The sequence below is a fragment of the Danio rerio genome, chromosome 14 (assembly GCF_052040795.2).
Source record: "Danio rerio strain M-AB ecotype USA chromosome 14, GRCz13ab, whole genome shotgun sequence".
NCBI classification, from domain to species: Eukaryota; Metazoa; Chordata; class Actinopteri; order Cypriniformes; family Danionidae; genus Danio; species Danio rerio.
In genome coordinates, this window is record NC_141034.1 from 35,928,314 (window position 1) to 35,954,042 (window position 25,729).

The 25,729-nt window shown below is 36.5% G+C and overlaps 1 protein-coding gene across 4 annotated transcripts; it reads left to right on the forward strand.

Moving 5' to 3' along the window:
- Positions 1–226: 226 nt before the first annotated feature.
- On the forward strand, positions 227–23,813 carry tmtops3a (teleost multiple tissue opsin 3a). 4 transcript variants are annotated; one of them, XM_087280027.1, is made up of 5 exons: positions 227–345; positions 3,435–3,537; positions 13,493–13,821; positions 19,886–20,119; positions 22,603–23,813. In XM_087280027.1, the coding sequence occupies exons 2-5, from the start codon at positions 3,498–3,500 to the stop codon at positions 22,795–22,797; spliced, it is 798 nt and encodes a 265-aa protein (XP_087136153.1). In that variant the 5' UTR covers positions 227–345; positions 3,435–3,497; the 3' UTR covers positions 22,798–23,813.
- Positions 23,814–25,729: the final 1,916 nt, after the last annotated feature.

The following is a 25,729-nucleotide window of genomic DNA, read 5'->3' on the forward strand; positions in this document are numbered from 1 at the left end:
GGGGGGGGGACATGGGGGTGCTGCAGATCTGCTGCAGAGTGGATGGATGCGCGCGTACTGAAGAGCGGTGTTAAGCCTGATTTATACTTCTGCGTCAGGTGACCGGCGTAACCCACGGCGCAGGCAACGCGCGTGGCTGTGCATTTATACTTCTGCGCGCTGTCTCTGTCGGTCTGCATTAACACTTCCGAAACGCTAGTTGGCAGTGAGGTGTAAATGTTCCTCTGTGTCGAGTTTCTTCGCTACTTTTTTGCATTTCCTGAACACTTTCGGGATGTACAAGTGGCTTAAACTCGCTCATTTTGAGGCAGGAACCGGCGGACGTGCAACAACTTTAACTATGAGGTAAACACAAAACAAAACTTTCCATCCGGAGCTCCTTCACGGTACTCCACACTTGTAAACAGTCATTCGCGCGCCTCTCGGTCCCACCCAGACTCGTCAGCGCTACCAACCCGACCAGCGCTACCAAGCCGGGCACTTTCTATCCAAGACTAAAAAGGGCATGTCCACTGCACAGGTTGAGCCCTATGTGTGCACGTGCCTGCCTGCAAAGGCATCAGCAGCACAACTGGGTTGTAGGTTGCCAATTTGAGGTCACAAATGGTTTGAAATCTATTGACCTTATTCTAAAATGCGGAAGTGCGCCTGTTTTCGCGATTGTCTTAGAACTTTCGATTCAGTCGCCTATGGGAGAAATGACAAGAATAATAAACGGCAGAAAATGGTCAAACTACTTGCTCTACAAACAAATTTTTGCATGACTATACAGACCAAGTAGAATAATATAATAAGAAAATATTAAATTGCAACATCAAGCAGCGTAATGAGCAGTTTTTAATGTCAAAAAAATGAATGGAAGTGAATGAGACCGGAAGTCGCGAGACAAAAAGATTCAAATGGCAGCGCCCGCTCGTCTGCGGAGAATAAGGTGAATATGATGTGTTGAATGTGTGAGTAGTTTCATCACAGATTTGGTAACAGGACAACCTTGGAGTTATATGTTGATGTGATTATTCATATAACAAGGTTTGAGCTATAAAAAGGAATTTTCCTGAAGGAAAGAGAAAGGTGTGAAGTATAGGAGACTATGTGGAAAGCCGGAGTGTTGACGTATGTCTTATTTACAAATTATACTTAGAAATAAAATACTGTAAAGTTCTGTAATGGACAGAACTCCATTTTGGATTCAAATTTTCTCATTCATAAAAATTAAACCAATGCCATCTTGCGTCTTAGAATGATCATCCAGTGAGCTAAATTGACACTTGTGTTAAATGGTAGACAAATGTCTGAATAGTCCCTGACATAGGCGTTATTCCATTACTAATGGGCTCAACTCTATGCCCTAATCCCTTCAATGGGTTTACACTCCACATCAAAAGCTTTAAAGAGGCGAAGGAACAAAATAAATGTTCCTTGGTATGAACTTCTGTGTCATGTTGCATCATATCACATGAATGAAGACTGTCCACTGTCTTTAGAATTCTTCGATCCGAATATGGAGCCAGAAATAATACATTTACAAAATAAAATTCATACAAGCACAGCACAATTCACTTTTACAAAATCCAATTTGTACATTTTTAAACACACAATTCCTGCATTGACAAGTAAAAGTCTTAAATATTTTCAGCAAATGAATTGGATTTACATATTTTTAAATTGTGTTTTGAGTTCACGAATTGGGCTTGTGTATTAATAAATTGTGTTTTAAATTCATGAATTGGATTTGTGTATTTTTGAATCATGTTTTGAATTTATGAATTAAATTTGTACATTTATAAATCGTGTTTTAAATTTACAAATTGGATTTGTGCATTTATGAATCATGCTTTCAATTTACAAATAGGATTTTTGGAATTTTAAAATGTGTTTTGAATTTACAAATTGGATTTGTGTATTTTTAATCATGTTTTAAATTTACGAACTGAACTTATGTATTTTTGAATCGCATTTTGAATTTACAAACTAGATTTGTGTATTTTTGAACGTGTTTTGAATTTACAAACTGAATTTGTGTATTTTTGAATCGTGTTTTAAATTTACGAATTGGATTTGTGTATTTTTAAGTTGCGTTTTGAATTCACGAATTGGATTTGTGTATTTTTGAATCATGTTTTGAATTTACGAATTGTAATTGAATTAAATTTTGAGACTAATCTAGTTCCATATTTGAATGGGTTCAGTTTTGTGCACCTTGGCTGTGGAACAACCTTTTGAAATTAGTGCCCATGATTGTTCTCACTCCAAAATGCCCTTTTGACAAGGATTGTATAACCTGAAAGTAACAACTGTGTAAACTGTATAAAGAAAATAACAAACCATGTTAGATTTCAGGTTTCCTTAAATAGTACAGGCAAAAAATTGACACTTTACAACCCCAAGAGGCCACAGTAGGAGTCGGAAATAGCAGGGAAGTGGCATAATTGGCTCTGTGCAGTATTATCCTTTACCATGTATCAATAGATTTTTTTGCTCTGTTTGTTGAAAAATTGCAAGGCAGTTAATGATAACTCAAAAAGTCATAAGGTCTGAGCCACATGCCTTCAGTTTTACTTGTTTGGATATTGTTTGAAAACCAATGTCCTTGTGTTCCCACAGGTACAATTGGAAGAATTTCATGACTCTTCTGGCATTTCAGCTTGTCTTTGTTATCATCACTCTTTTCAAGCCTCCACTCTCCTCTTTACTTGCACTCAATCTGTAATTCTAATACAGTCTGCAGTGACACTTCAGAGAATCCACAGCGCACAACTCAATTAGTCTGCTGACCTACAGAGGTGTCACCTTTAAATAGGGCATATTTCATTTCTGGCATTAGGAAATAATATTTCTATCTCATCTCTGTTTTCAGTGTTGCCAAGCCAGTTTTCATGATAATGTGTCATTTCCTAAACAATACAGTTTGACAGCAGAGACTAAATAGCTTATGTTAACCATTGTGAGCAGAATACAATGACCTATATGAGTATCTGTGCATGGATTATGCCAGCAGCTCTTACATTGCTGATAATATGTCTTTGTTATTAACCTTCTTGTAACTGCAGTGGCTCTGGTAGTGCTTTTAACTAAAGAACATAGTATGACATAAATCATGTAATAATTAAAAGTATAAAGCCAACAAAGGAAACAAAAGTAAAGACATAAATATATGAACAAACTTTGACTTGCCATAGCATTTGTATACTGCAACTCTCTGATGATTTGAAGTGCTTTTGAGTTTATTGGGGGACAACTTAATTACACATAGACTCATTCTGAAAACGTAGCCCTATATACCTTTGTGAAGATTGCGAATTATGCAGCCAGAAGTATATATGGATGCATTTCTTCTTTAAAACAAACGTTACGAGATAGTATAACACTGTTCCTTTTCATGCTTACCAGCTGACCGCTTACGTCTGTATGGACGGCTTTCCTTCTGTTACCAGTTTGTCCAGTAAGCTTGCCAAACATCAGCAGACTTGACATGCAGAGAGGAGTTGACAACGACAATGGAGTTCGAGTCCAGTGAAGAACGGTTCCAAAAAGCAGGTAAAACCAAAACAGAATCCAAAAAATAAAATAAACAAGTAAAAAAACAGGGTGAGAATGTGGTCAAATCTGAAAATGTGGAAAAAATCAGGGGAGGGCTTTTCTTTTTCTGGGTTGCTTTTTAAAAATGTTGATTAGGTTTAGGGAAGTGGGTGGGCGGAGCAATCTGTGATTTTAAAAACACTATTGGTTGGGTTTAGGGAAGGAGAAGGGTAGGTCATTCGGTCGGTCAGTCGTTTAGTCAGTCAGTCATTCAGTAAGTTAGTTAGTCAGTTGACAGTGGTCTTTGGTAGATTTACGTGAGAAGAGCAGACACAAATGGCACTAGTGAGAGAAATTTGAGATCTGAAAAAGCATACATGGCAGCCTCTGGTGGATTTGCGAAGACAAAAACAGCAAAAAAAAATTTGCATATATTTGGCGCTCTCCAGAAATGTATATTGCGGTACGTTTTCAGAATGAACCTGGGTTGACTTATTTGGTTTATGTTCAATCCACTTAAATTTGTAAAAATTAATAAGCTAACTCAATTCCTGTATGTTGCTACAACACAAATAGATTTTGTGGAACCCATACCCAAACAGTTGAAGGCAAAATGATGACATTTTTATTCATTTTAAAAATATTTTCCAAGTGATGTTGAATGAAGCAAGAAAATATTTACATATATTATAATTATTTTTTATTTATTTCTTATTATGATATGTTTTAGTTTGGCTGGAATAGAAAAAGTATTTACTTTAAAAAACAATTTTTAAGGTTAATTTTATTTAGGAATGTTCAATGGGCTAAAGAACAAACCACTGCTGTCGAATGACTAATTATTTAACCTAACTTGTCTACAGTAGTTAACTAGTTAAGCCTTTGAATTAAACTTTAAGCTCAATACTGATATCTTTAAAACTATTATGTTTTTAAAAAACTTTTTTTAACTAAGTATTTTTTCTATTTTCCAATGTCAATGTGTAATAAAAGACAGAACTGCTTTGACTATGCAATTTCTCTTCTGTAATCTGATAAATCAGTGGTGAGGAACCTGTGAGTTACAGGTGGCTATTTGACTAAAAATAAATACAGGGCTCTCCAGCGGTCTCGCTTCAATAATATTTTACAGTTGAAAAAAAATATAACCATCACTAGAAATCAGTTTTCTGGTGAAAATACAATTACAATTCCCTTTTATTGTGTGTGTGTGTATGTATATGTATATGTGTGTGTGTGTTTGTGTATATATATATATATATATATATATATATATATATATATATATATATATATATATATATATATATATATATATATATATATATATACACACACACACACACACCCCAATGGCTTTTTTAAAAAATGCATTTGCCAAAAATATGAAAAATGGCAGAAAAAAAGGTTCCCAACCCCTGTGATAGATCTATGACATCCCCAATTTTTAAGTTCACCTAAAAACAACAAGTAATGTATCTGACCAGCAACTCAGAACCATAAAGTTTCTGCAAAATTAAACTGCGTGTTTTTTGTAGCACATCAAATCAAATAAAATCACTTTTATTGTCACATCAGCAGCAGCACGTGTGCTATGATGAGTGAAAAGCTTAGGTGCTGGCTCCAGACAGTACAAAATACAGACAGTGCAAATACAGACAGTGCAAATACAGACAGTGCAAATAAAAAAATAAATAAATAAAAAACATAAAAAAGCAAAAAAAAAATTCATAAAAGCACATTTCACATTACAAACACATAAACTGTTTGCATTTTACTTTTAAGTAAAGTCATTCATTCATTCATTCATTTTCTTTTCAGCTTAGTCCCTTTATTAATCTGAGGTCACCACAGCGGAATGAACCACCAACTTAATCAGTATATGTTTTACGCAGCGGATGCCCTTCCATCTGCAACCCATCACTGGGAAACATCCATAATCACTCATTCACAGATATACTACTGACAATTTAGCTTACCCAATTCACCTTTAGCACATGTTTTTGGACATGTGGGGGAAACCGGAGCACCAAGAGGAAACTCATGTGAACTTAGGGAGAACATGCAAACTCCACATAGAAATGCCAACTGACCCAACCGATGCTCGAACCAGCGACCTTCTTGCTGTGAGACAATCACGCTACCCTCTGCGTCAACGTGACACCTTTTTTAGTTTAAATATTTCAAATAAAAGGATGATATTGATATTACAGTTTTTCTCGATTGCTTTGATGCAGTTGTCAACTGAAACTCCACATTTTCAAAACAGTTAACACACAGGCCTAAACAGCGGCACTCATGGTCAAAATGACACATTTTGCTTGCAAAAGGCACATATCGTGTCAAAACATTTAAAATATGAAACAAAAGCTAGTTTTACCTTCAAACAACACAACTTGCAAACAAGTATATGAGCTCTTTCAATTAATCATTACACAATGGACAACAAAATACAAAATACAGAACTCAGTGCACCACCATTGCTTGCCATTGTAGCTTATAGCCAATGGCATTTGTTGTCTTTCTATTTGGGCAGTCAAACTCGCCTTTTTTGCAAAGAATTGGATCAAGAATAAGATATGCTTGGATTGAATATATATTGAATTCATGACATTTTTCAAACTGCGACTGAAAACTGAAATACTGTAAAAAAACAAAACAGGCAAAAGTAATAAAATACTGTGAATATTAGAGAAAACACATGTAAAGTAATATACAGTCAAATCTATTGGGAGTATAGGACATAGTCATATTGACCTCCTCCATCAATGCTGGCACAGAACAACACAAACCTTCCATCGTTTTTATAAGGTTTGCAGAATGATGGCTAATTGAAGATTTGTGTGAAGGAGTGTCAAACCGGTGCTTCAGTGATTTCATACTGATGTTGGTAGTTTTTAATAGTTAGGAATAGATGGATTCTGTTTGGTTACCATAACTAAAACAATGGAGTTTGGACTGCTTGAATGATATCTGTGTTAACTGTTTTGAAAAATGGTGGGGAAAATGTGTCAATTCAATGAGAAAGGGTTTACACATTTGCAAGACCTGTCTTCTGCTCTGATGGGATAGTGATAATGAAAATGAAGAGGAACCTAGTTTCTTTAACCAGGTCAAAGCAAACAAGAAAAACTGTAATGTGTAGATGTTTAAACAAATGTGTTCAAATGCTTTGTCTTTAGCCTTAAATAGTCCAAAACCCCCACAATCAAAGCTTGATTTCTTAGTGAATGGGATAAAGTGTGATGGAGGTGCAAAGTTATAATTAAGCATGCATACAATGATTGAATGATTCACACAAGCATTCCTTTACACAAAGACTTTTAGGTGGGCTGAATTTTAAAAGGAAGTCCACAGGTTTATTACAATTAAGCTGCCATTTGGCACAACAAGCCCAGTTAGCTAAACGTCAATTTTCTAAAATACCAACAAAGGACTGGCATTTGAATTTGTGATGTCTACATATAAATGAGTATTAAATATGACATATAATATGAGTATTTACTGCATACTTAATGTCTGAGCAGGACACTGTTGCTATGGATACCTACACTGGAGAACTTCTGTTCAGAGCATGCAATTGTAGAGCAATAAAAACCCACAGCCTGACTAAGGTTAAATCATCTATACTAAAACTATATTTAAGAGTTTAATGTTTCATAAAATGTAAGCAATTATAAAGCCCACCATAAATTTTTATTTTGCTTAAGAAGCTGTTTTACTTGTATACTTCTGTTCAATGCTGATCTTCAATTGGCTGTAGACCATTTGAGTGTGGTCATGTCATTGGCCCATGAACATTTCCTGTTTGTTATCAAACTATTTCATAACAAGTGTAACAAGAGGTAATTCACTCATAACTTAATGTTAAAACAGCTATCATAACATTCATTCATTCATTTTCTTTTCAGCTTAGTCCCATTATAAATCTGTGGTCGCCACAGCAGAATGAACTGCCAACTTTATACATTTTCTTTTCCGCTTAGTCCCTTTATTAAGCTGGGGTTGCCACAGCGGAATGAACTGCCAACTTATCCAGCATATGTTTTATGCAGCTACATAAACATTCCATTCCATTCCAGCTGCAACCCATTACTAAGAAACATCCATAAACACTCATTCACACACATACACAATAAACAATTTAGCTTACCCAGTTCACCTACCGCATGTCTTTGGACTGTGAAGGAAACCAGAGCACCTGGAGGAAACATATGCATCACAAACACGATGAGAACATGCAAGCTCCTCACAGAAATGCCAACTGATCCAGCTGAGGCTCGACCCAGCAACCTTCTTGCTGTGAGGCAATTGTGCTGCCCACTGCTCCATGCAGAATTCAGAAAAAAATAAAAAATAAAAACTTTTACTTTGCTGGTTGAAAGTCTCTCCACATCATGACAGCAATCAAATTAAGTGGTTCACATGCTCTTATATGTATCTTGATCTTCTGTGGAAGATGTAGTGATGTTGTCTAGTGCACATTCATATATTCAGGAGATGGCTGTGAATGGCGATTTGCAGTGTGGGACGTATGCTTTCACTGTTATTAGCCTAATGTTTGCGTTCACCAAGATCTCCTCTTGCAACTTCATTACTTATAGTTGTTGATACTTGTACTTATACACTTATAATGCATAAGAGACTGAACAATATTCAGTGCTCAAAAACACTCACAACAAAATTTTCTTTTGTTCTATACTTAAGAGTATTTTTAAAAGATTCTTTGTAGCAGCAAATTTTCAATAAACATTCAGATAGCCCACATTGATAAAAACAATGTTTTAATGTATAATAAGCCAATATGTGATATGCTCTTTTCTCTTAACAAAATGGTATTAGTTTCTGGTTTCCAGAATGTTTTCTATTGGTTAGCCAGAAGAAATTAACATCTAACTTAGAAAGTTCTCTTTGTTACCAAAAACTCTTGCTACAGCTTTTAGGGAAGTGCAGCTTTTGGTTGCAAACGCTCAAAATAAGCAAATTATATTGAAACACGAGCTTATGGAAATGCTATATGGAAATGTTTGATATTATGGTAATCCGAAAAATGAAGAAGAAACATGTTTTTTTGCTGTTAAACCATGGCAACCACAAATGAAGCATGGTTTTGCAACAACCCACCCTTCCGCCAAGTTGTTCATTAGCATTTAATTGGCAAGCGTTAAAAGACGCGCGCACTTACCTCAGTTACGAAATTGACCCATGTTGAAACGATGTATCAGTGTCTAAAAATAAAATGTAGACTACTTTCCCCAAGACCATCCTCCTCTTTTGATTTCACTTTCTCTGGAGTGAGACCCCCCTCCACCACCCCCACACAGCTCATAATTCGCACCCTGGTCATCTGTGATCAGAGAGCGGGGGTCAGCGGCGCAGAGGCAGAGTGTCGATGGTGGGCAGCGCGTCAGTGAGGTGGAGACATGAAAACTGTGAATCTTTCCGTCAGGAAAGTCATAGTGTCAACATCATTTCCCCGTGCAGTGAGGCTGCTATGGTCGTCTACATCTGGAGTTTGAACATCAGCAGCAAAGACACTTCTGCGCTTAACCAAAGTGGCAATGTGAGTTCAGGGGATCCTCTGGAGCCCCATGACAGCCCACCCGGCCTGAGCAGGACCGGCCACACGGTGACCGCCGTCTGCCTCGGAGCCATCCTGCTGTTGGGATGCCTGAACAACCTCTTTGTCCTGCTCGTCTTCGCGAGGTTTCGCACACTGTGGACTCCTATAAACCTGATCCTGCTGAACATCAGCGTCAGTGACATACTGGTCTGCTTGTTTGGGACTCCCTTTAGCTTCGCGTCCAGTCTCTATGGGAAATGGCTTTTGGGACATCACGGCTGCAAATGGTACGGTTTCGCCAATTCGCTTTTTGGTAAGTTTTGCTGAAGTTCATTCAACAGGGAACTTCCGTTTACGAGCCCTCAGAGAATTTAGATGAACTTTTTCTCGCTATTGCTTTGCTGATATTAGGATTTTAACTGTACTCTTTCAAATGCTTGAGAATCTTAATATTTTAGTATAGAATCTTAATATTTTAGTAGAGAATCAAAATAGAGCTGCGCAAATAGGAAAACTATTAAGGACATACATTTTACAACAACAACAAATATATAAGACTTTATAATACATTAAACATTAGCTAGAACACATTAGACCAATATATTTCACAAAATGTATTAATCACTGAGGATGTTAATTGATAAGTATGCTGTATTGACTAATTCAGAACAGATTATATTGCTTTATAATTAATTGCAATTTTGTTGAAATTAATTTGATCAAAGATTAATAAATGCTGTAAAATATTGTTTTGATTGTTCATGATAATGAACTTAGTTATATGTTTAATAAAAGAAACCTTATTGTGACTATCAAAATGAGAATTTATTGAAATTCAAGTAATATTCAAAGTACTTTTACCCCTAAAGGAACCATATTGTTAACCAATTTATTGACTTTTTTGGAATGCATTTGTATCACTCTGCAGCATTTAAAAGTCACAAAATGTAAGATTGCAAATGTTACTTATAATAAACTTGCAACGTGTAGCAAATAAGGGGTTAACCAAAGATAATCAATTTAATTACATATTAATTACATATTTAATTACATATGTAAATTACAGAATTGTCAACATTATGTAATTTGCAAAAAGTGGGCTTATACAAATTAAAGTAATAATTTATTGATTCATTTATTCATTCTACTGTTATTAATGAATTGATCATTTTATGCAATTAGTTAAACCTAAATTAAATAAATTGTATCTTGATTTTGTAACTATCAAAACCACAAACAAATAATAGTTTAATTAGTACTAAAATATTCTTGTTATTACATTTTTGAGTAAACACTGCTTAACCATCTGACTCCAAAATCAGCACAAAATTGGGGTCAATGTCTATGTTTTACACTTAAATATAGTATTAATTTGAATGTTTTTATTTATTCTGGTGTAAAATGGTAAAAGTGTTTCCTTGTTAACATTAAAATGTGACCAGATTGGAATTCTATTATGATTTATTATCGGTATTATTTTTCACATTTTGGTTTGTTAACCCTTTGACTGACCCACCAAACGGTTGACCATGTTTTACTGTTAAAACTTAAATAATGACTGTTAAAGTCATTTATAGAATAACTGTTTTTAATAATGGCTTACACACACAGCATTGTTGGTTTACAAAAAAAAATCAAACAAACATCCTGTTGCACTACAACACTTGATTTTGACTTTATGGTAAAATAACAAAAAACAAAAAACCAAGAAAGCATGTTAAATGAGAATCTGAAATATTTTATGGCATATTAAAAAAAAAGATGCAAAAAAGTAGATTTCGTGTTCAGAAATGTTTCATTTTATTTTTTTTTTTAAATTGGTCTTACACTTCATATTTTTAGATTTTTCATAGTATATGTATTTTACCATAAACCGATATATCAACCATTTGGTAGAGGCTGATATTTTAGAAATTATTGGATGTGTTGGAAAAAAAATGCATTGAGTGCGTTAACTAGCGACATTAGGAGTTAAGAAATGCAATCCAAACAGTTTTTTTTTTTGGTGGGGTAGTTAAAGGGATTAAATAAAAGACCACAGCACTTATTGTGTAGCAGAATACCGTGTTGCAGTTATTAAACTTTCAAAAACAAAGATACAAAAGCTGTCACTTGTGCAGTGCCTTCTTAAAAGTTATATACCAAAAAGGTCCATACAGTACATGTACCTTAAACGTACAGATTAGTACCGAAAATATACATAGCCTATTACAACCCAAGCACTAAAATGTATCTTTTGAAAAGTTTACCCATGAAGTGACAGCTTTTGTACACTTATTTACGAGATCGTAAAGTTATTTTAGTGTTCTACCTAAAGAAAACTGCTATTGATCATGTCAAGTTCATATTAGAAGATATGCTATTTTCAGTCTGATGCAAAATTTCCACATATGCTCAAAATAGGCCAAGCAAGAATCACTGTGTACCTTATTTAGGAGTCGCCTCAGAAGTTGGTGTTTCTCCAGTGATCTGACATTTGAATGGAGAGCTCATTTAAGGCTTTTAATTACCCCAGTGGGAGTGTTGTGACACCCCCTGTGCTCCTGTGTTGTGTAGAGGAACTGCAGGGAAGATTGCAGAACACTTTTACCCAGAATATGTAAACCTAAAATCCATTGAAGGGGAATGTATTCATAGGGTTCATCATTTTCACATTTATTTTTAATGATCACATTCCTCACAGACATGATGTTTACGATCACATTAAACACATTCATTAATGGTCACACTTTTTCTCAGAAGTGTTTTAGACAACTTGACAAATTGAATAATATTTGTTGTCAACAGCTTGTTTTAGCTTCATTGTATAAAAGAGGAGTCCTTATATAAGAGTGTAATGTATAATGTCATTATACCTTTGACTTTCCCTGTAACCTTGCTTCTTGATGCTGTTTGGATAACACGATCACTACCGTAATGAGTACCTTGTGTCGGTGCTGTAAAACAGAAAGGTTATCGCATTATTCTAAATTTGTTTAGATTTAGTCACTCTGAGAAGTTGTTTCGAGCCTTTCAAATGTAGTTTTATTTTAATTTAATACCATTTTAGTTTTACCCACTCACTTTCATTTGGCTTAGTTTCATCAGGGGTCGCCACAGGTAAATGAACCGCCAATTACTCTCGCATATGATTTATACAGCAGATGCCCTTCCAGTCACAGCCCAGCACTAACTTGTTTATCCAATTTACCTACGTATAACTATACCACACAACTTTGAAGTATGGGGGAAACTGGAGTAGTCAAAGAGAACCCATGTGAACAAGGGTAGAACATGCTAACTTCACACAGAAATGCTAACTGGTCCAGCCTGGACTTGAGTCAGCGACCTTATTGCTGTGAGGTGGCAGTTTTGTTTTTTGTTTCAGTTTAATATAATTAACAAAAAACTTGAATTGAAAAATCTAAAATAAACAGTTAATTTAAGTAGACTGTAACAACGCTGGCAGCAAGGTGGCTCAGTGGTTAGCACTGTCGTCTTAATGCAAGAAGGTTGCTGGTTCAAGTTCCGGCTGGGTCAGTTGGCATTTCTGTGTGGAGTTTACATATTCTCCCCGTGTTTGGATGGGGTTCCTTCTGGTACTCCGGTTTCCCCCAAAGTACAAAGACATGCGGTATATGTGAATTGGGTGAACAAAATTGGCTGCATGTATGAGTGTGTGTGTGAATGCGAGAGTGTATGGATGGTTCCCAGGGTTGTGGCTGGAAGAGCATCTGCTGTATAAACATGGCAGAATAGTTGGCAGTTCATTCCACATTCAGCTGCATGCTTATTCCAGAGCCAGATCATTTTAAGTAGACAATAGTAAGAAACTCTTTGCTGTTGACAAAGCTATTTTGGACTCTTGGAATTAAGTTCTTGCAACTTAAAATGACCAACATCAGCTCATTCTGAAAACATAGCCCAATATAAATTTCTGGAGATCACGAATTATGTAGCCAGAGCTACGTATGGCAGGATTTCATCTGTAAAATGAACGCTACGGGCGGTATGACGCCGTTTCTTCTTTTGTTAACCAGCTGACCGCTTATCTGCATGTAAACAGGTACATAATCAAAATGACCCTGGGTTGCAAATGACTTTCATGACTAAAATTAATGTTTTAAAGTTAAATATTTAATGTAAAAAAAAATGTTTTTATCTATTTTGATGTAAAATAATAGCAGTCATTAATAAACTACTTCAGCACTGCAGTTTATTTGGGTAGTGTAGGAAAACTCAGAAGCAAAGACCTAATCTTTTTTCAGTCATCTACATACTGGTGGTCTTTTGTGGCTATACGAATGCATTTGAATGCATTTACACTAGAAAGGATATCCAGACCAATGAGGATTTCTGTGATATAACATACAAATCACAATAAAAATGAATTTGTCCTGAGTGACAATTTTTCCTCTTTACACCAAACAGGAATTGTGTCTCTGATGTCTCTTTCTATACTGTCATACGAGCGTTATGCTGCCCTGCTGCGGGCCACCAAGGCCGATGTGTCTGACTTCCGCAGGGCCTGGCTCTGTGTGGCTGGTTCCTGGCTATATTCACTGCTATGGACTCTTCCACCATTTCTGGGCTGGAGCAACTATGGTCCTGAAGGACCCGGGACTACATGCTCAGTGCAATGGCACCTGCGCTCAACCAGCAGCATCTCGTACGTCATGTGCTTGTTCATCTTCTGTCTGCTTCTGCCCCTCGTGCTCATGATCTTCTGCTATGGCAAAATCCTGCTACTCATCAAAGGGGTGAGTGAGAGTGGATTTAATACTAAACTTAATTTGACAGTATCTCCTTTAAATGTTTGAGTGTGTGTGTGTCATTCTGCTGTGTGTTATTCTACTGTAACAAATCCAACTAAGGTAAGTAACTGTTCACCTGATATGCCATTTTTGCAACTCAGGTTCATTGTGATTATGTAGCCCTGTATACATTTCTGGAGAGAGTAAATTTTGTAGCCAGAGGTACGTATGGCTGCATTTCTTCTTTAAAATTAACGATACGGGGCGGTATGACACTGCAGATGACTTCTGTTTCTTTTCACGCAACCAGCTGACTTCTTACCTCCGTGTAGATGGCTGTTCCGCTGTTACCAGTTTGCCCAGTGGCTCACTGCTTACGTTGGCGGAATTGAGACAGGAGGTTGACAATAACCATGAGGTTCAAGTCTGGTGAAGAACAGTTCCAGAAAGCAGGTAAAACAAAAATAAAAGGCAAAAATAAAATAAACAAGTAAAAAACAGGGTGAGAATGATTTAGGGAAAGCAGTGGGCGGGTCAATTGGTGCTTTAGAAAACACTATTGGTTGGGTTTAGGGAAAGAGGTGTGTGGGGGCATCAATTAGTCAGTCGACAGCGGCCTCTAGTGGATTTATGCGAGAACAGTAGTCATGAAAGGCACTTTCGAGAGAAATGTATGTAGGAATATGTATCCATAATGTGCCTGGGTTGCATTTATGACTTTAAAATAAGTCAAATTAGCACCTATTGTGGATGACTAAAGATTGGCTAGCGAAATCACACATTCACAACTCTCTAAGGTATAAGCTCTTAAATTATCTGTTTTTTTCACCTTCTCTAAATTGTTGCTGGTGCCTCTCTATGATTGAAAGGTTAAGAGAAGCTTTCTCTCAATGAATAATGGCGCGAATGCAAGTAAACTGTAGGCCTTTCGAAATAATCAATATACATAAACATGACTCAGTTATTTTTGATGATGCATAAAAACCAATTCTAGCAACATTTTAGCTGATTGTGCAACATCTCTATCTCTACTGGAGGTGTCAGTATGGTTAAAAAACACTATAGTATTTACTATACATTTCTATAGTATATTTTCATGTGGGTGTCTAACTGAAAATAGATCTGGTAGCAGATATCACAGCCTCTGTTACTTTTTACCTTGCTATTTTTTGTTAACATTTATTATTATTTATTTGTTTAGGATAAAATGTTTCGGATTCCAATGCCTAAATATTAAATTGTTAAAATGACTATAATTAAATGAAATATTTTAAGAATAAATTATTCTGTGTTCTTTGGAAGAGTGCAAACTTGCATTGTGATGATATTATATTGTCACTCTGGAGTATATAATGTGTGGCATAAAATCGTCTTAAAATGACAATAATATAGTTTATTGCAAAATATTTTGGTGCAATTTATCGTCCAACAAAATATAGATTCGGGACAGGACTAGTAAACTGATTCCAAATCCTTGGAAAGGGAAACTCTTATAACTGCATATGCAGTAAGCCCTACACCTTTTCATCACAATATTTTTATTGCATGCCTTTAGTAAATTATAACAGAGGATTTGCAATCCAGATATTATCTGCTTGTTAATCTGGTGCTATATGTTGGTAAGTACTTTCAAAATCAGCAAGTCACTTGATTTCTTAAGTGGTTTAAAAAGAAAACGGTTCAATGAATGATTCAATGATTCATAAAGAGTCACTTGTCACTGGCATGTAACCTGCAGAAAGAATTACTGTAAAATCTGGGTTTGTAATGCGCAAACGCGAATGAGCAGAGTAATAGTGAAAGATCCCAGCACTGTTGTAAAACAGCAGTGGCTGACAATTAATACACCCTATAGTCTCCTTGCACCGTGTTAATTTCCCTTCTGAGGAAATGAATCTGTTGTACCAGAAATCCACAATGAGGTATCATAGGCAGAGTCTAATTAACATTTCAACCCAGCAAACTCACAGATAACACTACTTGGAGATCAAAGATCCTGCTTTCTTGGCTTCTTTTTTATCCATTTGATATTGATTTGTCCAGCTCGAGAATAAGAACAAAGCACTTTAGGGCAAAAGGTTAGACAGTGTTCAGGGAGATGCAGGCTTTAGGTTTTGTGACTCATCCATGCCTGAGGCAGATTTCATAAACACATCACTGTGTGAAAGAATATGTAATGAGCGTTTCCAGCAGGTAGTAAGGCAACGAGCCTGTAGTCGCCGGAGCGATTCCATGAATGAATCACCATCAGAGGTATTTTTAGAATGAGGAGCCTGTTACTATTGGTGACGAGCGGTTATGCAACAAACTTATTTCCTCCAGGATTCACTCTGTTCAGTAGCAGACGCTGCATTGTGTGTCAGACAAATGGAGAGAGCTGCTTCCATAGCACATTCGAGTGGGCCAGTCGCTACAGCCCTGCAGCTTTTCTTAGAAACACAAACATGGAATTCTGATGGGATTCAAAGTGGGGTATCACGAAAAAAGAGAGAGACCACTGTAAAACTGATGTCTGAGAAAGTAATTGGATTCCTAAAATAGTCACTCCAGACATGTGGCATGAAATTGATTTCTATTATACGATTCTATAGATTGTCTAAAGAAAATGCATTCGGATACAATTAAAAGGGGCTTTTGAGGGTGTTTATGAAGGAATGAATTGGAGATGAGAGCAGCACAGTGGCTCAGTGGTTAGCACTGTCGCCTCACAGCAAGAAAGGTTGCTAGTGAAAGCCCTGGCTGGGTCATTTGGCATTTCTGTGTGGAGTTTGCATGTTCTCCATGTGTTAACGTGGGTTTTCTCTGGTTGCTCCCTCCTACAGTCCAAAGACATCCAGTACAAGTGAACTAAATTGACCATAGTATATGAGTGAGTATTGAGTGTGCATGGGTGTTTCCCAGTACTGGGTTGCAGCTGGAAGGGTATCCGCTGTGTAAAACATGTGCTAGATAAGGATTTGTTTGTAATACATATTTTTTTACAATGTTATACTGATTCTACAAATTGCCAAAGGACACTTTCGGAGGCAATGGGGTTACATAGAAAACACTTTGGCGAGCTGGAGCTGTCAATACAATTACAATCATCTAGTGAAACATGTAAAAGGTGTAAATGACGACATGAGCCCGATGCAGGGTGCACCGCTTCTCTCATCAGCACTCATTTGCCACCGCTGCTGAATGGAAGTTCACATTCAGTCCCCGACCGGCAGGAGATCTTCATACAGAGAGATTACTTCAGGATGGGAAGGGGATAGGGAAGGTTAACAGACTCCAGAGGATAGAAGTCACGACGCTCAGATTTGACGCATGAAGGAGCCATCTGCCAGTCTTCCTTAGGTTCGCAAACAGCCTGCACACATGGCAAGCTAATTCATACTAAGCACGTTCACATCATGGGCTGTTTGCTGTAGGATAGACCATGTGCTCTACAGATAGATGAAAGCTTTTAGTTTGACTTAGATGGTTGAGAAGACCTGTTTTTATTTCAGATGTAACTTTTAAAGTAGATATTGAAGATTAGATGTTGCTTCCATTGACTTAAACAAAATACACACGCGTTTCAAGACTTTGAACTTGCTAATAATCAAATAGAGCAAAGAGTATGCAACCTTGGCATGCTGAATCCAGAATTTAAGTCAACCCAGGCTCATTACAGATACGTACCCAGGCCTACATTTCTGGGGACAGAAAAATACCTAACTGGAGGTATGTCTGCTCAGTTTTTGTTTTTACAAATCCACCAGAGGTTGCCGTGTACACTTTTTGATTATCTCATATTTATCGACTTCTTGTTCCGGGGCGCATGGAGAAGGCTGCTCGTGTCTAGGCTCCAACAATCCTCCAAATGAGTTAATACAATCGATCCTCAGATTTAATGATTACTTGTCAAAAAGTGTTTTCAAGAGATTCAAGAACACGTTAAGCTTTGAAAATGCCAAAAAACTCGAAAAAAGAAGGCAAAATACAAGAAGAGATCGACAACGTCCATGGCAAAGCCGGCAACGCAGAGGAGGTGAGGCAAGTTGTCAATAAAGGTGGCACAACTTCTCCTATTATAATATATAACACAGCTTTAAAAGCCTCAGTCAATCAAAAATTCGACACCTTTAAACAAACAATTGCAGAATTACGTACGACACTGACAACGAACACAGAAAAAATTGCATCGATTGAAGAGGCTTGCACTGACTACGAGGTACGCCTGTCAGCAGTACAAAAGCAGTGTGCAGAACTGGTGGATGAATGCAAACGCCTCAGAGAAAAAAAGCGATGATCTCGTATCTCATATTTCTCTTTCTCCTCCTCTTCTTGCATAAATCCACCAGAGAATGCTATATACATTCAGCAGACCAGGGGTGCGTTTCTGAAAACCATCATTAACCAACTAAGGTCGCAAGTTCTGTTGTACAAGCATAGTTTCCTGATCTGGCGTTTCCCAAATCCATCGTTCCAACGAATATTCGCAAACTGCATTGCAAACTTGTACTCTTGCAATTACACCTCTAGAGCTGTAGTTATAAGCATAGTTGCAGGTTGTGTTCTATTCCTAGTTATCCCCCTATTCCTTTCAAACCTTCCAACATTTGATTTAAAAAAAAAAAAAAAAAACATTAATCTCTCAGTCATCTCTCCTAGGTGTAATTCGCTTTCAAAGTATTTTTTACAGTTCAGTTTCAGCAATCTTCATATTGACAATTGCCCTTCCTTCATAGTGCACTTTGAAAACATTTATGTCTATTTGAACACAGCCATAGCTCTTGACGAAAGCTACAGGTGATCTATTAATTAAAAGAGGAATTTACGTTACGTCTCCAAAGCTTGTAAAAACAAAATATATAGCTTACGTGAATGCTTTTAATTTATATTACGTTATTTATTAATGGATCTGTACTTATATGACATTGGTCTGTTGGTTAAAACATTTCTGCAGTGGTTTGAATGTGTCAAATTGTATTGTAGATTAAGAAATATAAGTTGATTAAAAATAAGAAAAAAACTATATCCTACTTAATATTAACAAAAATAAAAATTATATTTAAAATTAAACTTTTTTGGCGACTCTGAGGAGCAGTAGGTAGTGCTGTCGCCTCACAGCAAGAAGGTTGCTGGCTCGAGCCTCGGCTGGGTCAGTTGGCATTTCTGTGTGGAGTTAGCATGTTCTCCCTGTGTTCGCATGGGTTTCCTCTGGTTTCCCCAACAGTCCAAAGACATGCGGTACAGGTGAATTGGGTAGGCTAAATTGTCCGTAGTGTATGAGTGTGGATGAGTATGATTGTGTTGATGTTTCCCAGGGATGGGTTGCAGCTAGAAAAGCATCCGCTGCATAAAAACTTGCTGGATATGTTGGCGGTTCAATCCACTGTGGTGACCCCAGATTAATAAAGGGATGAAGCCGAAAAGAAAATGAATGAATGAATGAGTTGGTTCAAATGATGGATCTGCGACAGAAAAATTATGGTTTTGGGAAACACTCATCATTACATTGACAGTCGAGTGACTGACTGACCTACCCAGCCCCGTCCCTAAACCCAACCAATAGTGCTTTTAAAAGCAATCTAGAAAAAGTAAAGGTGTCGCGTGCCCTGTTTCAGCATGTTGTTTTTCTTTTTCTTTTTTGGTTTACATGGTTTCTGAAACAGTTCTTTAACAGACTCAGACCTTGTCGTTGTGGTTATTTCAGCTCTGCATCCACAATCCATCTGCATATGCAGCGAGCTACTGGACAAACTGGTAACACCAGAAAAGTCATCCATAGGGAGGCAATAAGTCAGATGGTGGGGCAAAAAAGAAACATTAGCCGTTGGTGGCATCATACTGCTCCGTAGCGTTCATTTTAAAGATGAAATGTGGCCATATGTACTTCTGGCTACATAATTTGTGCTCTCCAGAAATGTAGACAGAGGTATGTATCCACAATGAGCTTGTGTTGATTCAATTAATTTAGTACTCATCAGTACTTAGAGTAGTAATCATTTAAAGAGAGGAGTTGTGGTGTTGTCATCGGACGTAGGTGAAATTGCTATACACTTTGCTTAATGCATCATTAAGCATTTCCATTTTGGCTCAGGTAACAAAAATCAACCTGCTGACTGCGCAGAGGAGAGAGAACCACATTCTTCTGATGGTTGTCACTATGGTATCCTGCTATCTGCTGTGCTGGATGCCTTACGGGGTGGTGGCCCTGCTGGCCACCTTTGGCAGAACGGGACTAATCACTCCTGTAACCAGCATAGTGCCATCAGTCCTGGCCAAGAGCAGCACTGTGGTCAACCCAGTAATCTATGTGCTTTTCAACAACCAGGTGAGTGCACAGATGGAATGCAAATCAGTTGGTGCACCAATATGCTTTTACATCTTATAAAAGTGCACTGATTTGACCAAATATACATAATTGAATAACTAAATATAAAATCTGGAATAACACCAAATACATTTATTTATTATTAAAAATGATCTATATGTTTTTTTTTCAATCAGTACACTTTAAGAGAATGTAAAAGCTTTTTATTAAGCAAACTGATAAAAAATCTGAGGGCATTAATTTGACAGAACTTGATTATGTACACTACCGGTCAAAAGTGTGGGGTCAGTAGGATTTTTAATGTTTTAAAATAAGCTTCTCCTGCTCACCAAGCCTGCATTTGTTTAATCAAAAATACAGTATAAATCATAAAACTTTGAAATGTTATTGCACTATAAAATAACTGTTCTAAAGCATTTTATTTTTTAATTAAATAATTTATTCCAGTGATTTCAAGAGTCACATGATCCTTCAAAATTACTCTAATTCATTCATTCGTTTTTCTTTCGGCTTGGTCCATTTATTAATATGGGGTCGCCACAGCGGAATGAACCACCAATTTATCCAGCATATGTTTTACACAGCGGATGCCCTTCCAGCTGCAACCCATCTCTGGGAAACATCCATACACACTCATTCACACTCATACTTTATGGACAATTTAGCTTACCCAATTCACCTGTGCCGCATGTCTTTGGAATTTGGGGGAAACCGGAGCACACGGAGGAAACCCACGCAAACGCAGGGAGAACATACAAACTCCACACAGAAATGCCAACTGACCCAGCGGGGGCTCGAACCAGCGACCATCTTGCTGTGAGGCGACAGCACTATCTACTGCGCCACCACGTCACCAAATGACTCTAACATTAATTATTATTATTGTTATTATTATAAATAATAATATTATTATTAATAGTAATAGTAATAGAAGCAATAACAACTGGAGTAATAATTTCATTTAAAATAAATTAAGTAATAAATGAACATTTAATAAAGAAATATTTAACAATTTAACTTTTTTTTTTACATTTAATAAATGCCGCCTTGATGAACAGAATAATTTTCTTTAAATTATTATAAAAAATTTATAATAATAAAAAAACTGACCCCACACTTTTAACCGGTAGTGTATATGATTATGATTATATAATTCAACAATTAAATATACAAATTCAAACAATAACATCTACATTAATTTATTATTTAAAACACAATTGTTTTACCATTTACTTTTTTGTAAAAACAATTTAGTTTTATCCAGACAAATTCTAGAAATCTTCTTACTTTGCATACAGTTTTATTTAAAGTTAGGTTTTACCGGTTTTTACTCCTTTAATTTGATAGGACTGTAGAGTACAGCAGAACAAAGAAAGAGAGTTGAATTGACAAAGGACTTTCAAGTTAGTAATATTACCAAATGCACCATAGTACTGCAAAAAAACAAACAACAACAAAAAAACAAAAACTAAACCTGACTAATGTGGTCTGGATAAAAGTGTCTGCTAAATTAATACATGTAAATGTACGAATGTGCTAACTGCAAACCTACTGCCACCATCAGCTACTACAGCCACTTTCCGAGCAGCATTAAAAGTGTTTTTTATTTTTATTATTATATAGTATATACTATATTATGTTTTATGTTGGCGAGGCAGTGGCACAGTAGGTAGTGCTGTTGCCTCACAGCAAGAAGGTCGCTGGTTCGAACCTTGGATCAGTTGGCGTTTCTGTGTGGAGTTTGCATGTTCTCCCTGCCTTCGCGTAGGTTTCCTCCGGGTGCTCCGGTTTCCCCCACAGTCCAAAGACATGCGGTACAGGTGAATTGGGTAGGCTAAATTGTCCATAGTTTCTGAGTGTGTGTGTGGATGTTTCGCAGAGATGGGTTGCGGCTGGAAGGGCATCCGCTGCGTAAAAACTTGCTGGATAAGTTGGCGGTTCATTCCGCTGTGGCGACCCCGGATTAATAAAGGGATGAAGCCGAAAAGAAAATGAATGAATGAATGTTTTATGTTAAAAAAATATTTTTGCAAATGGTGATATTTCTTTTCAGGATTCTTTGACAAAAAGAAAATTACTGTCATCATGTGCTGCAGTTTCCACAAAAATATCAAGCATAATAACTGTTTTCAGCCTTGATAATAACCAGAAATGTTTCTTAAGCGGCAAATCAGCATGTTAGATTACGCTCTGAAAGATTTCTCAATCGTACAGACCCCAAAAAAACGTTTAAACAGTATTGTATACTATACTAAAATGTGCAAACTTTGTACCTTTTGTATACTTCACAAACCACAAGCACATATACTTTCATTTTGCACTACAATCACTCATACATGAACTGTTTTCCACTGAAACAAAGCCCTACCTCAAATGCCACACCAAGTAAATTTTCCAATCGTGCAGACTTGTGGTTGATTACATAAGATCGTGGTGATGTACCCCTAAAAAGCACCACTTCATTCTCTCTTCATCTGTTTCAGTTCTACAGGTGTTTCGTAGCATTTCTGAAATGTCAAGGCGAACCATCTGTCCATGGACAGAATCCACAGCATAGCAGCAAAGAAGATCCACACGTGTTCAGGCCCTGTGACGGGGCCTCAATTCATCGCAGCGCAGAGGGCCCTCAGAAAAAAGAGCAGCACTCTCTGTCCTTGGTGGTTCACTACACACCCTGACACTCTCCATGATCTTACAGACCAGCTTTTAGAATCTGCAGAATTGACAGCATGGTGATTGTCATACTTTAAAACGCAATGTAAAGTCTCATAGAACAAATACTGTATATTATAATTGCTGAGCAGCTGCCTTTTTTTCTTTTCTTTTGGATTTCAGTGCATTTCAGATGCTTAATGGCTGAAAATGTGTGTGCAATGTTTAATGAACACTAATAATGTATTTTTAAGAATATGTAAATACATATTACTCTCAGTGCACTGATAATATATAGAATACTTGACTGAAGAAACACGTTGTTAACAGTGAAGTTCACTAGCTAGTTTAATTGTCTGTGCTAGACTAAGTGTAGTGACATTTGTTGCCAACAGTTGGAGCTACTGCCCATGTCAAACTACAGTCAGACACACTCATGATTATGCACGTTCAACTCGACTAGGGAAGGTTTAATCAAAAATCATGCAATATTTATAAGCTTTATGCTTAACACACACACAAACACACACATAAATAATATTGGACTTATTAGCATATAATTTGAAATGACATCTTACGTCATTATTCCAGACGTATTTTGGGTCTTGAATAATTCCAGCATAATTTCCAGAAAGTGTGAAAATCTGAATATGTGGCATTTTCATAGTCAGTTCCACAGACCCACAGTCTGACTCCTTTTCAGCAACACACAAGCACACATAGAGCACGCAGTGAGTCATACATACATGACAAAGTATTTCTTCCCATCCCTGGAAACAGAAATGAACATGACGTCTGCAGTGTATTTTTGCTGAATTGTTTCTCCCTGGAATTATTTCAACCTGTCTTCGCATATTACAGCCATGTTCACTGTACCATGAATATTATAATGACAATGCAACTCCGTTTCGATGTATTGAACTAAATCTAAAAAAATTTTCACACTCTGGCAAACTGAAAGTTATTCTAAGTATTGCTTTTAACACAGCATGAAGGAACTTTATATAACATATAATAATAAAAATTCACTTATTATTCAGAAGCAGGGTTAACACATTTTTTAATCTGGGTTTATAAAACCCTGTGGGGAGTTATTATTATTTTACAACTGTTAGTCCATAAAGAGGATATGCACAACAAACTGCTCTATAAGCAAGAGACATTTTTTTGTATCTTGTTTTATTAGTCAAATTTTAGTCTTATACCTATATTTATGGCACTGTTTTACACAAGATGCCTTTAAAGGAGCTATTAAAGTTGAGTATAACTAGTGTCAATCACACAATAATAAAATAAGGAACTGTGTTTTTGAACCACACTAAAGTTAAGTTTATTATACTGTACACTCTTTACATATATTAACACATTTATGTATATCAACACATTGTTATTGAAGGCTATAGAGCTTATTGTAGTGTTAACTATTGTAAAGTGATAAACTAATAACTACTATAGTATAATTGAGTATTTATAACAGTAGACTGGTGTGTTTTAGTATAATATAACTTATGGTTGTAGAAAATATTATATACAGTTGAAACCAGAAGGTTACATACACAGTATCAAAAGGCACATAACCTTTTTTTAAATGTCAGATGTTAAATGTGACTAAACTTTTTCTCTTTTCTATTTGCCTAATACCAGAATAAAGGAAGAGAGATTTATTTAGATGTTTTATTACTTACTTGAAAGTATTTTTTTACATACATAAAGTTTACATACATTAAGATTACTGTGCCTCTGAAAAGTCTCAGATGATTGTGTCAAGAACTTTCTGACAACTTTTAAGTTAATTTGAGGCACAACTGTAGAATGGTATTTAAGACAGCATGGGAAAATCTAAAAAATTCAGCCAAGACATCAGGAAGAGAATTGTGGACCTCCACAAATCTGGTTCTTCTTTAGGTACAATTTCCAGATGCCTGAAGGTGCCACATTCATCAGTTCAAACAATAATACACAAGTATAAACAACAAGGGGATGTCCAGCCATCATACCACTCAGAAAGGAGAAGAATTCCCGTCTCCCAGAGATGAACGTGCTAAAACTAAAAGACCTTATGAAGATGCTGGCTGAAGAGAGTTTCCTTATCCACAGTGAAACGAGTCCAGTACAAACATGGGCTGAAAGGCCACTCAGCAAGGAAGAAGCTATTACTCCAAAAGCACCATAAAAAGCCAGATTACAATTTGGAAAATCACACATAGAAAAAGACTTTGACTTTTGAAGACATGTCCTGTTTGGTGAAACGAAAATTGAACTATTTGGCCATAATGACCAGTATTACATTTGGAGGAAAAAGGGGGAAGCTTTCAAGCCTGGGAACAAGAATACAGGATTACGTGACTTCACAGAATACATGGCATCATGAAGAAAGAACATTGTGTAAAAATATTGAAGCAACACCACAAGACATCAGCCAGAAAATTAAAGCTTTACCGCAAATGTGTCTTCCAATCGGACCATGACCATACGCATACTGGCAAAGTAGTAAAAATGTGGCTTAAGGACAACAAAGTCAATGTTTTAGAGTGGCCATCACAGAGCCCTGATCTCAATCCTATAGAAAATTTGTGGGGAGAGCTGAAAAAACTTTGAATTTGACAAAAATTTGACTCAGTTACACCAATTCTGTCAGTAGGAATGGGCCAAAATTCCTTCAAACTATTGTGAGAAGCTTGTGGAAGGGTACCAAAAATGTTTGACCCAAGTTATACAATTTAAAGGCAATGCTACAAAATACTAAGGACATGTATGTAACAAAGCAATAAAAAAAATTCTCACTAAAGATATTCTCTCATTATTCTGGCATTTAGCAATGTAAATCATTTTGGCAATCCTAACTGACCTAAAAAAGAAAATGTTTAATATGATTTTACATCAGACATTAAAAAAAGGATTATGTGCCTTTTTTAGAATGTACATGTATGTAAACTTTTGGTTTCAACTGTATATATT